Source organism: Geotrypetes seraphini, chromosome 7, assembly GCF_902459505.1.
Source record: "Geotrypetes seraphini chromosome 7, aGeoSer1.1, whole genome shotgun sequence".
In the NCBI taxonomy this organism is placed as follows: Eukaryota; Metazoa; Chordata; class Amphibia; order Gymnophiona; family Dermophiidae; genus Geotrypetes; species Geotrypetes seraphini.
In genome coordinates this window covers 46,209,234-46,226,647 of record NC_047090.1, presented here as the reverse complement: position 1 = coordinate 46,226,647, position 17,414 = coordinate 46,209,234, and the positions used below count along the sequence as shown (strand labels likewise).

The 17,414-nt window shown below is 38.9% G+C and overlaps 1 protein-coding gene across 7 annotated transcripts in view; it reads left to right on the top strand.

Moving 5' to 3' along the window:
* The window catches only part of CACNA2D4 (calcium voltage-gated channel auxiliary subunit alpha2delta 4), a 577,533-nt gene that overhangs the window by 146,338 nt on the left and 413,781 nt on the right, over nt 1-17,414 (top strand). For all 7 annotated transcript variants that reach the window (XM_033951433.1, XM_033951432.1, XM_033951431.1 and 4 more), the window contains exons 10-11: nt 3,392-3,481; nt 16,740-16,853. In XM_033951433.1, the coding sequence (XP_033807324.1) occupies nt 3,392-3,481; nt 16,740-16,853 (204 nt within the window). The remainder of the gene's footprint in view (nt 1-3,391; nt 3,482-16,739; nt 16,854-17,414) is intronic.

The following is a 17,414-nucleotide window of genomic DNA, read 5'->3' as shown; positions in this document are numbered from 1 at the left end:
CGGTCTAGAAATCTTAGAAATAAATACATAAAACTTTGTGCATACTTTTGAGTAGATTATTGCCCTTTTATAAATTACCAGCAGAGAAAGCAGGCATCAGTTTCTGTAGGTACTATCTGAGTAACACTCCATGTTTTCTTAAATCCTCCTCCCATAGTAATGCTCTTTCACTATGTGAAGAGAACTTTACATGTTGTAGAAGTGCCCAAGTATTTTCATTTCTATTGGCAGATAGGCAATAAACCCCAGTTTCCATTAGTAAACTGCTTTTTTCAATATTGAAAAGTCATTTCTGTGGGTAACAGATTACTTCCAAAACCTGTTAAGCACTTTTGGTTTCCAAATACAAGTTCATACCAGAAGTAAATTGCTTTTAGAGATAGGGTAAAATAAAAATAATGATTATAACTTGTTAAGTATGCTTATGCAGTTCTAAAAACTGATTAAGTACAGAACCTTTGTTATGTTGACTAGAATTCCCCAAAACAAAAACTTGCGATTATCCAGAGAACAACTTTCTGTACTTAATAGGTTTTAGAACTAAGCTCTTCATTTGCCCTATCTATTAGGACCAGTAGGACGGTGTTAAAGCTAATGTCATTCGTGCCTATGGATGTATATTTTAAAATAATAATAAAGATGATTGAACTAAAAGCTACAGCCTCAGCACCCTGAGGTTGTGGGTTCAAATCCCTCGCTGCTTCTTATGACACTGGGCAAGTCACTTAATTCCCCCCCCCCCCTTTCCCCCAGGTACACTAGATAGTGTTTGAACCCGCCAGGACAGATAGGGAGCTATGATAAAGTACCTGAATGTAATACCACTTAGTATATAAGTGGTTTATAAATATAGCTTTACTGCTTTTTCCAAATTTTGTGCTTTTCATCTGTATTTTCCTTTTAGGTCTCTACCCTTTCCAAGCCTGGCATCAGCTTTTGGCAGATTGTAAATCTGCTACAATTACTTCTTTCTTTTATGACAGTGGCCAGCTATCAAAGAGAAATAAACTATTTTATAGAACAATTCACCAGCTTTTCTTGCCAGATACAAAGGTGTCTTGTGTCATTTAATCCAGATGTTCAGTTACATTCTTCTGCTACTGAGTTCCCTTTCCATTAAAGAGTACTTGCGAATCTCATAATGTAGGCATCTCGTTATTTCTTGGAACAGGAATGCCGCTCCATTCGACAACATTTCAATATTTCCATGGCACAGGAAGCAGGCCTCTTTCAGTTTAAAGGAAGCTCTGGAATGAGAAGTCCTATGATGAAGGCATTAGGGGAAAGATTGCAAGTAGAATGTCCTTCCAGTGGGGACTGTATCTAAATTCTTGAAAGCATGGGACAAGCACAGAGAATCTCTAAGGAAGAAGAAGGGATTGAGGAATTCAATATTAATACAAATAGGGAGACCAGATAGATCATGTCCCCAACCCTATCCCAGCTGACAGATCCTGGACCACCTTTGAGCGCGTTTCTGAATCCCTGGTCCTCAATCTTTGCCTCAAACTGAAATCCTGTAATTGCTCCTTGGACCCATTCCCCTCCTACCTATACGAGAACATTCCCGCTCAGGCTATCTCTTCTATCACCAATCTCATAAACTCCGCCCTTCAGTTGGGCCATTTCTCCCCAGAAATGGGTCATATCGCCTTGACCCCACTACTGAAAAAAACTGACCTTGATCCTTCCATACCATCCAGCTATCACCCAATTGCAAATATCCCTCTCCTAACCAAGATGCTAAAGTCCATCATTTCTACCCAACTCTCATCATACTTAGAGAGATTCTCTATTCTTCTACCCTATCAATATGGCTTTCATCCTAACTTCAGCACCGAATCCCTACTGTCCTCCCTGATTTCAAGGGTTCAACAACTTCACTCTCGAAACAAGTTCGCCGTCCTCCTACAATTTGACCTTTCCGCTGCTTTCGATGTTGTCCACCATGATATTCTTGTTTATCAACTCTCTGAGATAGGCATCAACTCCAGTCCTAGATTGGTTCTCTAAATTCCTCCGCTCTCGCTCTTACATTGTTAACATGAATGGCTCCTCATCCTCCCCTTGGAAACTGAATTGTGGAGTCCCACAAGGCTCCCCACTATCTCCTATCCTTTTCAATATCTATATGTCCTCTCTAAAACTCCTCCACCTATCCCCCCTTGAAACAATTTACACTTATGCAGACGACATCCTCGTTCTCCTCGATACCGATTCGAACCTCACCGACCTGTCTAAGAACATATCCTCTTGTATAGTTAACCTACAATCCTGGGCCCACACTGTGCAAATGAAATTGAATGAGTCCAAAACAAGACTTCTTTGGCTCGGCCCAAAACTAGACCACCTACTCACCTCCATCCCACTACCCTCTAGCTCCTCTCTGCAGCTTGAGTTCTCGAGCAAGGTCTCGGGCGTCATCATTGAGTCCACATTGTCCTTTAATGACCACCTCCAATCCTTGGTAAAACAAAATGCTTTTTCGGCCTTCACATGTTGAGGAAAGTTAGATCCTGCTTCCATCAAAAACATTTTACCCTCCTTGTCCAATCCATCATCCTTTCCAGATTGGACTACTGCAACTCTATCTACTTAAGCCTAATTAAGAAAAACCTCCTCAGACTCCAATGGATCCAGAATGCCGCGGCCAAGCTCATCTTCACTAAAAGTAAATTTGACCATGTCGCCCCGCTCCTGGCCAAACTTCACTGGCTTCCGATAATCGCCAGGGTCCACTATAAATGCGCCTGTTTAGCTTTCAAAATCCTACACGGTTTCCTCCCTCCCTTTATCCCTCTTTCATGGAATTCCTCAAACCCTAATACCACAAGATCCTCCCACAAATTAAAACTATCCTTCCCCTTGCTAAAAGGCATTTCCCTAGACCTCCCTCCACTTCAAAATCACTGAGCTCTGGAACAACCTTACCTCCCCTCTTCGGAGCTTGAGTTCTCTCCAAGTTTTCCACAAGCATCTGAAAACCTGGCTTTTCTCAAAAAATGTAATTCTCTCTCCAAATTAGGAATCAAGGAAACTCTTTCATCTTGGCATCCCAAGTCCTTTAAATTTTCTTCACACTTCTACCTCTAACCTCTGTTTTTAGTTCCTTCCTATTTCTTCTACTGTAAACCGCGCCGAGCTCTACGAACGTGGAGATGATGCGGTGTACAAACCTTAGGATTAGATTAGATTTGATTAGATTATGTCTTTATCTGCCATTATTTTGTCTGTTTCTATATAAATATTATTTTGAAAAATATTTAAATTCTTAAAAAAAGTAAATTAGGTACAAACAATCCTATCTTGACTAACAAGTTTCTTTTCTGTGTTGTCTGGGTCTCATACTGTCATTGTATAGTACAATATGTCTGTTTCTATTTTTTCATAGCACCTTAAGCAGATGGTAGAAGACCTCCATGCTAAAGGAGTGGGTACGGTGAACAAAGCTCTTATTGAAGCTTTCAAAATCCTTCAGGAGGTAAGTGGGCTCCTGGTCTCCTTACAGTCATCCAACACGCAGTGGTGTAGCGAGAATGAGAGACACCCGGGCCGGTGGTGCCCCTCCCTTCCCCCCACCTCCACACGCTCATTCCCCGCCCCTCCTGCCACTCATTCACCTCTTCCCTTCCCCCTCTGTGTGCAGTTTTCTCGATGAGAAACTTTGACATACTTTATATCATTCATTAACGGCAACCCAGTTAGATTGCAAATCAGTCTACGCAGGTATCCCTAAATACGTATGAATTAAGATTGCAAACAGTACAAAACACAGCTGTGTGAATTCTCTGTCAAGTGAACAGGAGAGATTATGTCCCTCCCCCCATTCTTTAAGCTACATTGGTTACCAGCGTCAGCTGACATTACGGTACTTCCTAGGCACGGGTCCAGGAAGTGATGTCACAAAGAGCCGATGCTGGCTCAACAGCAGCTTGGGGGTTGCTGCTTGTGCCAGGAATGTTACAGAGGTATGGGGGAAGGGAAGCAACGCACACATGCGGCAGTGGGGGAATGGGGAAGGAGCAGGGGGTGGAGAGGAGGATGGGTGCCTGCATCCTCACCACAATGGCACCCGAGGCGGACAGCCCCCGCCCTTACTACACAACTGCCAACACGCATAGAATCTTTGTTAAAGCTCAGCCACAATCATCTCACAATATATTCTTAAGAACATAAGAATTGCCATAATGGGACAGACCAAAGGTCCATCAAGCCCAGTATCCTGTTTCCAACAGTGGCCAACCCATGTCACAGGTACCTGGCAGAAACCCAAAGAGTAGCAGCATTCCAGAGCTGAGATTGTGATGTCATAATGTCTCATTCCACCAGTGCCTAAGAGCCAACTTCATCAGTGATGTCACAATGGCTTGACTGTCCTATACTTGGCTCACATAAGAACATAAGAATTGCCATACTAGGACAGACCAAAGGTCCATCAAACCCAATATCCTGTTTCCAACAGTGGCCAACCCAGGTCACAAGTACCTAGCTAGAACCCAAATAGTAAAACAGATTTTATGCTGCATATCTTAGGAATAAGCAGTGGATTTCCTCAAGACATCTCAATAATGGTCTATGGACTTCTCTTTTAGAATTATCCAAGCCTTTTTTAAAACCCTGCCAAGATAACTGATTTCACACATTCTCTGGCAACAAAATCCAGAGTTTATTTTTTTTTTTTCCATTCTTTATTCATTTTCATATCTCATAACAAGTATACAATAATTATTCAATATTCATACAATTCACTTGTTTACTTCATATAATATTAAATCTTATATTATCCCCCCTCCCCCCTTCCCTTCCACACATATCAACATTTTATTTGAATCTCACACCCAATCCCATATCATATTATTCTTCTATATAAAAAAAAAGTGTCTAATCATTCGAATATTCAATCAATGGCCCCCAAATTTTTTTAAATTTGTTATAATTTCCTTTTTGCATAGCAAGAATTCGTTCCATTTTATAAATATAACATATAGAATTCCACCAAAAAGTATAGTTAAGTCTTGTATAATCTTTCCAATTTCTAGTTATATTTTGAATGGCAACCCCTGTCATAATCATTAGTAATTTATTATTATTTGCTGAAATTTGACTCTTTGCTCTCATCATTGTTCCAAACAAAATTGTATCATATGACATAGCAACTGGATTTTCTAGAAAATAATTAATTTGAGACCAAATTGACTTCCAGAAGGCGTTAATACAAGGACAATAAAAAATTAGATGATCCAAAGTCCCTGCTTCTAGATTACAGTGCCAACATTTATTAGATCTAGAGCTATCAAACTTTTGTAAACGTACTGGGGTCAAAAGAGCTCTATGCAACAAAAAGAACCAAGTCTGTCTCATAGATGCCGACACTGTACATCTAATTCTCCAAGACCAAATTCGTGGCCATTGAGAAGCAGAAATTTGATGCTTAATCTCAATGCTCCAAATGTCTTTTAGACCCGTTTTTTGTTTTTTATTTGTAAAACCATATATCAATTTATACCACTTAGCGGCTTGGTGACCCAAGAAATCCGCCTGGAAACACAGGATTTCCAAACTATATTGAGTATCAAGATCTTTCCATTCAGGGAACCCCTCCTGAATAGCCTGCTTCAGCTGCAACCATTTAAAACTTTGTGACTTAGTAAAACCATATTTATGTTGCAGCTGTGAAAAACTAAGCAGCTTACCATTTGAAATAACATCATTTAAAGTTCTTATTCCTGCAATGATCCATTGTTTCCAGAGAATTTTATGACCGCCTATTTTGATCTTGGAGTTTAGCCAAATGGATTGATTTAATGATTTAAAAATTGGAATAGGTGATAATTTAGTAACATATCTCAAAGTCTTCCAAGTATCAATCAAAATTCTATTCCCTTTGTATCTATTAGGCATTGGTATACTCAAAAGATGAACCAAATGTATAGGAAACATGAGTCGCCATTCCAAATACAACCAGTCTGGGACATTCTCCATGAGCTCTGGAAGGACCCAATACATACCCTGTCTTAAAATATAGGCTTGATGGTACCTATAAAAATTTGGAAAATTTACCCCCCCTTCCACAATTGTTTTTTGTAACTTTACTAAAGCAATTCTAGGTCTTTTCCCCAACCAAACAAATTTTGTAAGAATACCATTCAACTTTTTATAAAATGACCCCTGAAAAAAAACTGGTATCATACTCATTTGATAACAAACCACAGGCAATATCATCATTTTAATTGTTTGAACTCTCCCCCACCAAGATATATATAAAGGATTCCATTGCTCACACATTTCCGTTACTTTCTTTAATAAAAGTTTTTCATTTTCCTTTACTGTATCTTCAATATTACTTTTGATATTGATTCCTAAATATTTTAATCCATCTTCTTTCCAAACAAATGTAAATGAATCAAATAATCCTTTGGTACAATGTACATTAAGTGGTAGCACTTCCGATTTGCTCCAATTAATCTTGTACCCAGAAAACTTTCCAAATTTTTCAATCAATTCAAGCAAACATGGAATAGTAGTCTCTGGTTTCCTCAAATAAAGCAGAATATCATCCGCATAAGCGGAGAGCTTATATTCCCAACTTGAAAACGGAATTCCTTGTATCTCCTTTGCCTGATTAATAGCTATCAACAAGGGTTCCAGAACAACATCAAAAAGCAAAGGAGACAAAGGACAACCTTGTCTAACCCCCCTTTGTAAACTAAATCTATCTGATAAATTATTATTAATATATAGCCTAGCACCAGGGGAGCTATACAATGTCTGAATCATTTGAATAAAACCAGTTCCTATACCAAACCATTCTAATGCTTGATACATAAAAGACCATTCAACTCTGTCAAAGGCTTTTTCTGCATCCAAAGAAATTAAGAATGCCGGATCCTGAATATCTTTTGTTAAATTTAAAGTATGAAAAGCCAGTCTGGTATTATTGGAAGAATGTCTTCTTGCAACGAATCCTGTTTGGTGAGTATCAATAATAAAAGGGAGAGCTTTGGCCAATCTTAATGCCAAAACTTTGGCTAAAAGTTTACCATCTACATTAATTAATGAAATAGGCCTGTAGTTTGATACCAAAGTATGATCTTTGTTTGGTTTTGGTAAGACAATAATTAATGAATCTGCCATAGTACCTGATATACAATTTTTATTCAGTTGGTATTGATATAATTTTAACAAATAGGGTAACAAAGTATTTTGAAATAATTTATAGAACTCTACCGTATATCCATCACCACCTGGAGCGGATCCAACTCTAAGAGACTTCAATGTTGTTTCTAACTCTTTTAAAGATATAGGTTCTTCTAAACTTCCTTTTATATGTTCAGGAATTTGAGGCCCCTTAAGTGAACTTAAAAATTCCAATCCATCCTTTTCTATATCTCTGTAAGATTCAGAAGAATACAAGTCTTTATAAAAACTAAAAAATTGTTTTAGAATCTGATCAATTTTATTATGTGATTTTCCATTTTTATCTTTTATTACAACAATTTTTGTTCTTCTTTTCCTTGCTTTAAGATAATTTGCTAGCATCCTACCTGCCTTATTTGAATTTCCATAGTATTGAGTTTGTTGAGAAAATAAATCATTCCTTACAAATTTAGAGGATAACTCATTATATTTAACTTTTGCTTTTAATAATAATTGTAAAGTATTCCACTCCCATCTATTAATTAAATTACTTTCCAATATTTTAATTTCCTTTTCCAAATCAACAAATTGTTTCGTAAACTTTTTCCTAACGTATGCTGAATATGAGATAATATTACCTCTCATGGTTGCTTTAAACGCATCCCATAATACTTCCATATTTATATCATTAGTATCATTAATTTGGAAGAATTCAATCATTTTTATTTTAAAATCTTCAGTAAAATTTGAATCTACTACCAAAGAATTATCAAATCTCCAAATCGGCTTAGAATAATCCTTTTCACCATCCTTTAACTCAATCCATACAGCACCATGATCAGATAAGAGAATAGGATCTATAATAGCTTTTATTACATTTTTCGCTAAATTATTTGAAACAAAAATATAATCAATTCTTGAAAAAGAATTATGGACCTGTGAACAAAAAGAGAATTCCCGATCATTAAAATGAAGAATACGCCATATATCTATTAAATCACAAGATTTTACCAAATTATCTAGCCCTAATGATTTCATAACTCTACTTGGATTTTTATCCATAATTGAATCCATTACAGCATTGAAATCTCCAGCCACCACTAAATTAGAAGCAGCCAGTGGCATTAAAATTTGTAGTAGGTTCTTAAAAAACTCCATCTGATTCGTATTAGGAGCGTAGATGTTAAATAAGTCCAGGGTATTATTTTCCATGCTCATTTCAATATGCACCCACCTTCCTAATGGATCCATTTCTACCATCTTAAAATCAGCTGTACATTTTTTATTAATTAAAATGGCCACTCCAGCCTTTTTCCCATTTGCTGGAGCAAAAAATACTTTTGAAATCCATCCCCCTTCCAGCTTTCTAGATTCTATTGTGGACAGATGGGTCTCTTGGATGAAATATACATCCGCCTGTTGCTTTTTAAGGAAATTTAACATTTTTTTTCTTTTAATTTGGTGATTCAGGCCATTGACATTTAAAGAGTAGAATTTAGTCTCCATCTTTCAACTCAATATAATTCCAGCATTGACACTCCAGTTTATATAAATGAAATTGATTAGACACCATCCTTCCCATAACATCCATAAAATATAAGAATATGATATAATATCCCCTACTACACAGATATTCTTTCCCTTTACTCTTAAATATCCCCCCTCCCCATATCCCTCCCACCCCTCCCTTCATTATGGATAAACTTGAACCACGCATAGGATATGCAACCACTTCCACCCCCCAGGCATTTATACATTGTCTCCCACATATAAATGTACTTTTTCCCATCTTATATCTTACTACCATGACATATTATAAATATTAACATAACCATTTATTTCATTATTTTTCCATACTTTTATATAACCCAATTTCCAAAATGGTCAAATACCACCTTTACCTTTTTATCAATTCTTTTTTTTTAAATCTTTTAAGTTCCCCCATATTCAATATTAATAAATGAACATTTCAAAACTTTACTTATTTTATAAATCCTCCTTAAGTTCATCTTATATTCCTCCCTCCTCCCACTTTCACAGCATAATATCTATATTTCTTTTAATTTATTTATGAATATGTTTCTTTAAATATATTTATATTAGAATTCTATACCATTTCATTCAATTTCATATTCACTACACACATACATAGAAGAAGAAATGTAACATTTTCATAAATCCTTAGCATTCCATCCATTCTATTCCAGTCTTACTTTTATATTCCACTCCTATTAATATATTTCTGTCTTCTAAACCTTTTCTTCTTTACATAGTCATTGGTTCAGAGTTATTCAGAAAGTCTTTCAACTTCCCTGGATCCTCAAAATATAGTGATTTACTCCCATAGGAAATCCTCATCTTTGCAGGGAAATATAAACCGTATCTATATCCTTTTTCTTTAAGTTGTGGTCTTAACTGCAGAAACTGCTGCCTCAATGCTGCTGTATTTTTTGCAAAGTCAGGCAAAAATAATAATTTTGATCCTTTATATGTCAAATTTTTTTCTGCTTTTGCCAACTTCAGTATTTCAAAGGCTTGCTGAAACCTTAACAGTTTAAAGATAAGTGGTCTGGGCTTTGACTGACTTTCTGACCGTTGGAACGGAATTCTGTGGGCTCTTTCAATTTCCAGAGGTTGTTTTGAGTTCAGCTGAAAAAGCTTTGGTATTAAAGTCTCCAGAAACTTTATGGGATTATCTCCCTCCAATTTTTCCGCCAGCCCAATTATTTTTATGTTCTTCCGACGTCCACGATTCTCATAATTTTCAAGTTGTTGTTGCATTTCTGAAATGATTTTTCTTTCAGCTTTAAACTGAACTTCTGTTAGTTCCAACTGTTCCATTTTTTTTTCCAGTGTTGTCACTCTCTGGTTTGCCAATTCCAATTGCTTATTTATGTTGACAACCTCTTCCTTTACTTCCTGTATGTAATCTGTGTTCTTTTGTAGCATCTGCTGTATTTTTTCCAGCGCTGTCATCACTTCTTTTTTATCAATTTCTTCCTCATCCAGGAGTGCAGTCTTTACTGGTGTCACATGATCATGTTTGACACGCTTACCAGTGCCCACAAAAGCCGTCTCAAGTTTTGTCTGTCTTAAAGTTGCCATCCTCTGACTTTATAGTAAGTTCTTTTGATACAAGAAACTTTATTTTGTAGCAAATTCTTCAGAATTAGTGCCTGGGGGAGCAGAGCAATGTGATCACACCTCCATCTTGTGCGTGTTCCAAGCCACGCCCCCTAAAAAAAAAAAAAATCCAGAGTTTAATTACACGTGTGAAGAAATATTTTCTCTGGTTTGTTTGAAATCTACTACTTACATGCCCCCTAGTCCTAGTATTTTTGGAAAGAGTGAACAAGCGTTTCACATCTACCCTTTCCACTTGCATAGTTGATAGTTATTTACTGCATTAGTTGTACAGCATTTTGTATTTTTGATAGACAAGGCCTTTGGTGATGCCATTTTGTTTTCATTTTATTTGTTTATTACCAGTTGTAATAATTGAGTTTTTATACATAAAAAGGACTGGAAGGTCAGTAAATATTCTGAGAGAAAAAAACCTTTATATTTCATAACAAAGGCACAAGGGGCCCAATATTCTGCGATATTCAGCCGACCAGCAACAGTTTCCGGCTGACTAAATACCACTTAGCCAGCTATCTGCTGTCTATATACCACTGAATATCCCACTTTCTGGACTGGCCAGTGATTGCGACAAAGCCAGTCATCACCAATATTTAGTGGCTGGCCAGCTAAGACTAGCAGCTAGATACGGTTGACCCATCTAAAAACCAGGTCTGTCTTTCGCCATTTTGCCTTAGCTGACCAACCACTGAATATTGGCTTGGCCAGCTAAATCTTCAGCAGCCAACTTTGACTTAGATATTCAGTACCAGTGGCTGGATATGGCCCTGGCATTGGATATCCAGGATTGCTACAGACTGCGGGAGAGGGCTGGCTATCTGAATGTTGTAGGGAAGATATTTTCTAGGTGTGTGATTAAGACAACCTATTGAGTAGCATCATCAGTGATAAGGGCTGCTTTAACTGTTCAAGGGGCTCTGGCAGGATTTTGTGAATTTAGGCCCCCAGTCTAGAAAGTGCTCATCCCTCCCTCTCCCATTCCACCAAGAGATTGAGAGGGGACATGATCGAAACATTCAAGGTACTAAAGGGGATAGACTTAGTAGATAAGGACAGGTTGTTCACCCTCTCCAAGGAAGAGAGAACGAGAGGGCACTCTCTAAAGTTGAAAGGGGATAGATTCCGTACAAATGTAAGAAGGTTCTTCTTCACCCAGAGAGTGGTAGAAGACTGGAACGCTCTTCCGGAGTCTGTTATAGGGGAAGACACCCTCCAGGGATTCAAGGCAAAGTTAGACAAGTTCCTGCTAAATAAAGGCGTACGCTGGTAGGACTAGTCTCAGTAGGGCGCTGGTCTTTGACTGGAGGGCCGCCGCGTGAACGGACTGCTGGGCAAGATGGACCACTGGTCTGACCCAGCAGCGGCAACTCTTATGTTCTTAATGGCATTTGGTCCAGTCTGAGGTGCAGGTTTCTGACCTATCTACCAGTTGTACTGTGTCACTTAGAAAACAAATCAGCATTAAATGAGCAGCCTCTGATACTGTGTGTGGGGGGAATGGGGTTCTTCAGTTCTGATTCTAACTTACTGATTCTGAGGAGGTGGACCAGCAGAGCCTTCAGTGGTGTGCCTACACCATAGGCCCTGTGATTTTAATGCTAGAAAGGAACACCATTGCAAGAATAGATCATTCATGCAGAGTAAACAGTTATTCAAAATAACAATCATAACATTCTAAACATACACAGGGCTCCTTTTACAAAGGCGCGCTAACGGTTTAACGTACGTAATACCGCATGCTAAACCGCCGGCCACGCTAGCCGCTACCGCCTCCTCTTGAGGTTAGCGCGTGATGAAAAGTCGCGCTTGTTAACCCCGCTAGCGTGGCTTAATAAAAGGAGCCCACAGTGTATCTCTTAAAAGAGCAAGATAATAGTTCTCAAATTCTACTGAGAAAAGGGTAGTTTTTAAATTTAATTTTTAAATTTAGTTTTAGATTTAAATTTAGTTTTTGGGTTTTTTTAAATATAATTTATATTCCGCATATTGTAGATGCCTTTTTTAAATTATTTCCACTAAAATTGATGAACTTTCCAAGAGCCCTGCTATTCCTTCTGCGGTATTTTCTTGAGGATCGTATGCAATTTTACTTTTATTAGATGGCTATTTTACTATGTATTTGGTTTTATTTTTAACCATTTAGTTTTAGATGGTATATACATTTTTTAAATAAATTCTATGCGGATTTCAAATTATTCAGGTACTCAAGCATTATTCCCTAACTGTCTTAGCGGGCTCCCATGTACCTGGGGCAATGGGGATTAAGTGACTTGCCCAGGGTCACAAGGAGCAGTGTGGGATTCAAACCCACAACTGCAGGGTAACAAGGCTATAGCTCTAACCACTGCACCGCACACTCCCACAAAGTTAAAGAAGACCTCATGTAAGAAAAAAGGGGACGTTATTCCAAAGAAATTGTGCTAAGAAATAAAAGGCACTTTTCCTTTCATAGTATGCTTGAGATGGGTTTCATAGTATGCTTGAGATGGGTTTGGAAGACTGAGGGGAGATATGATTGAAGTCTACAAAATCCTGAGTGGAGTAGAACAGGTACAAGTGGATTGATTTTTCACTCCGTCAAAAATGACAAAGACTAGGGGACACTTGATGAAGTTACAGGGAAATACTTTTAAAACCAATAGGAGGAAATTTTTTTTTCACTCAGAAAATAGTTAAGCTGTGGAACGTGTTGCCAGAGGATGTGGTAAGAGCGGATAGCGTAGCTGGTTTTAAGAAAGGGTTGGACAAGTTCCTGGAGGAAAAGTCTGTTATTGAGAAAGACATGGGGGAAGCCATTGCTTGCTCTGTATTGGTAGCATGAAATATTGCTACTCCTTGGGTTTGGCCAGGTACTAGTGACCTGGATTGGCCACCATGAGAATGGGCTTAAGAACATAAGAACATAAGAACTGCCATCTCCGGATCAGACCTTCGGTCCATCAAGTCCGGCGATCCGCACACGCGGAGGCCCTGCCATGTGTACACCTGGAGTAATTTATAGTCCACCATATCCTTATATGCCTCTCTTAAGGAGATATGCATCTAGTTTGCTCTTGAAGCCTAGGACGGTCGATTCCGCAATAATCTCCTCTGGGAGGGCATTCCAGGTGTCAACCACTCTCTGAGTGAAGCAGAACTTCCTGACATTAGTCCTGAACCTGTCCCCCCTTAGCTTCATTACATGTCCTCTAGTCCGTGTCAAATTAGACAATGTAAATAATCTTCTCTGCTCTATTTTGTCGATTCCTTTCAATATTTTGAAGGTCTCGATCATATCCCCACGCAGTCTCCTTTTCTCAAGGGAGAACAATCCTAGTGTTATAAGTCTGTCCTCGTATTCCAGTTTCTCCATACCCTTCACCAGTTTTGTTGCTCGTCTCTGCACCCTCTCCAGCAGTTTTATATCCTTCTTTAGGTAGGGAGACCAATGTTGGACGCAGTATTCCAAGTGTGGTCTGACCATTGCCCTATAAAGCAGCATTATAACTTTCTCCGATCTACTCGAGATTCCTTTCTTTATCATGCCCAACATTCTATTTGCCTTCTTTGCCGCTGCCGCGCATTGTGCCGACGGCTTCAGGGTCCTATCTATCAGTACACCCAGGTCCTTTTCTTGTTCACTCTTCCCCAGAGTTGCACCTGACATTGTATACTCGTATTCCTTATTTTTATTGCCTAAATGCATTACCTTGCATTTCTCCACATTGAACTTCATCTGCCATTTCTCCGCCCATGTTTCTAACCGACACAAGTCGCTCTGGAGTTTCTCTCTATCCTCCTGCGATCTGATCGCCCGGCATAGTTTTGTATCGTCTGCAAACTTGATGATCTCACTGGATGTTCCTTCCTCCAGGTCATTGATATAAATATTAAAAAGGATCGGCCCAAGTACCGAGCCCTGGGGTACACCACTAGTCACTTTCTCCCAGTCGGAGAACTTCCCATTTATGCCCACTCTCTGTTTTCGGTTTTCCAGCCATTTGCCTATCCATCTTTGTATATCCCCCTCTATGCCATGGCTTTGTAGTTTCCTGAGAAGTCTTTCGTGTGGAACTTTGTCGAACGCTTTCTGGAAGTCCAAGTATATTATGTCCACTGGCTTCCCACTATCAATTTGCTCGTTCACGGTCTCAAAAAATTGGAGTAAATTCGTCAAACATGATTTCCCTTTCCTGAATCCATGTTGACTGGGTTTCATCAAGTCGTGTGCGTCCAAGTGCCGGACTATGCTATCCTTGATCAGTGCTTCAACCATCTTGCCGGGGACAGACGTAAGACTCACAGGTCTATAGTTGCCCGGTTCCCCTCTCGGTCCTTTTTTGAAAATTGGGGTGACGTTCGCTATCCTCCAGTCGTCCGGTATCTGTCCAGTTCTGATTGTCAGGTTTGCAAGTTTTTGCAATAACTCTCCGATTTCAACCTTCAATTCCTTTAAGACTCTCGGGTGAATTCCATCCGGTCCAGGAGATTTGTCACTTTTAAGTTTGTCGATCTGATAGTATATCTGGTCTAAGTCCACTTCAACTGTGGTGAGGCTGTCTTCTATTTCTCCTGCAAACACTTTCTCCGCTTCAGGTATTGTTGAGGTGTCCTCCTTCGTAAAGACGGACGCAAAGAAGGAATTTAGTTTGTCTGCGATTTGTTTATCTTCCTTGATGTACCCTTTTCTTCCCTGGTCGTCCAGGGGTCCCACTCCCTCTTTTGCAGGTTTTTTCCCTTTCACGTATCTAAAGAAGGGCTTGAAGTTTTTGGCCTCCTGGGCTATTTTTTCCTCATATTCCTGTTTTGCATCCCTCACCGCCTTGTGACATTTCTTCTGATCATCTTTATGTTTGTTCCAGGCTTCGGTTGTCTTTATGCATTTCCATTTTTTGAAAGAGTCCTTCTTTTCTTTTATGGCTTCCTTCACCTGTATGGTAAGCCATGCCGGTTCTCTTTTGCTCTTTGTTCTCCGATCTTTGGAAATCCTCGGAATGTAGAGATCTTGTGCTTCTGTGATAGTATTTTTCAGTAGGGACCATGCCTGATCTACCGTTTCAAGTTTGTCCACCATCTTCTCGAGTCGTTTTTCTACCATGGCTCTCATGCGATCGTATTTACCCTTTTTAAAGTTTAAGGTGGTGGTTAAGGTTTTGGCATGTTTCCCTTTCCCGATGTCAAGTTTAAAGTTGATTACATTGATGGACCACTGGTCTGACCCAGTAAGGCTATTCTTATGTTCTTATGTTCTTAAGGTCGGAATACAGGGAATAGTGAAAGGTAATTAGATTTGCTTTTTTTTTTTTAAATCAAAACAGGTTTTTATTTATTTTATATTTTCTTTTAAGTTTTGTATGAATTTTGTATGGTTTTCTACATGTAAGTATGATTGTATTAGGTCTTTCCTATCAATTATGGAGTTCTTTTCTTGCTTAACCTTTTTCTATCGTAATAAATTTTACGTTACGCTGGTTCCAATCATAATTATTTTAGCAAAGTTTTGTATTATTCACCGTTATCATTTACGGCTATTGTAAATATACTGTAAATAAGTCATAAGTCTGTAAATTCAAATATTTTGTGTTCCTGTCGTGTACTGTATGTCCCATGCCCTGGGACATACGATGGCAACGACATTTTTGGAATTTCCCGTCAGCCGGGACACACGATAGGAAAAGCTTAACCCTTATTATATTGTAATTCCGCTGAGAACTTTTGTAAACTTTGGCGGGATACCAAGGGCTCCTTTTTACAAAGGTACGTTAGGGTGTTACCACGCGGAATAGCACGTGCTAAAATGCCGCATGCGCTAGCTTCTACCGCCTCCTTTTACGCAGGCGATAGTTTTTCGGCTAGCGCACACTAAAAACGCTAGCACACCTTCGTAAAAGGAGCCCCAAATTTTAATAAACAATCTGGAAGACTAGCATGAAGGGCTTTAAAACTCAGGAAAAGAAACTTCTGAAGTTAACTGGTAAGCAATGTAGCTTAAAGAATAGGGGGATGGGGTGGGGAAACTTCTCTCCTGTTCGCGTGACAGAGAACTCGCGCAGCTGTATTTTGTACTGTTTGCAATCTTAATTCATACGTATTTAGGGATATCTGCGTAGACTGGTTTGCAATCTAACTGGGTTGCTGTTAATGCATGGTATAAAGTGTGTTGAAGTTTCTCATCGAGAAAAGTGGCGAATCGAGCGCAACTTACATATTGCTAGAATACTAGCTTTGATAATTGGAAATGTGGCTTACTTCCTAAATACCACTCTTTCATTTTTGATTCAATGTTACCTGGAGCATGTGATAAGCATTGCCTGCAGTCCAGAATGGTAAGGTCATGAAGCATTTCTTTTACAGCGACACACGCCTGTCTTCTGCCCTCACCTATGACACCTGGGAAGGAAAAAGAACCCTCCCTCCCCCCCCACCAAGATTGAAATAATGAAGTTGATACTAATCATGTTAATTTTTATTTTTGTTTGCAGTTCAGGGAGGCCGGACAAGGAGGTCTTTGCAACCAAGCTGTCATGCTTATTACAGATGGAGCCGTGGAGGATTATGAAGCTGTGTTTGAAAAATATAACTGGCCTGAGCGTAAGGTTTGTTTTCTAGTTGCTGATTAAATGCACGTCATCATAATAAGCATCTGTGGATGGGGAAGATGAGATACATCAAAATGGCTCCACATTCTCTTTCAAATAAAATACAAAGCCATCATAACATAAAGAATCTCAGTCCAATGCGCTGAAAAGTCAAAACTGCATTGAAAACAGTCCCGCACTGTAGATTTAAATGTAGATTACAGCAGCTGCTAAGGACCCTGATGTATAAGTAGTCTGGCCAGCATGATTCCAGTTGTATTGCCTTAGGCCTCATGTGATCACTGCTAAGAATCCCCTGTGCTTTCATGAATTCCCTTACTGCCTTGGTATTCACTCCTAGACCTTGAGAGCTGCTGACAGACATCACTAATGAATATGCATGAAGAAATATCCATAAAACCTGAGCCCTTCAGGCCTAGACATGAATACCACTTACTGATTTTGTCTTCACCACCTCCCTTAGGAAGTTGTTCTATGCATTTACCTTTCCATTAATAAATATCTTTTAATATTACCCTTGAATCTATCCCCTATTACCGTATTTTTCGCTCCATAAGA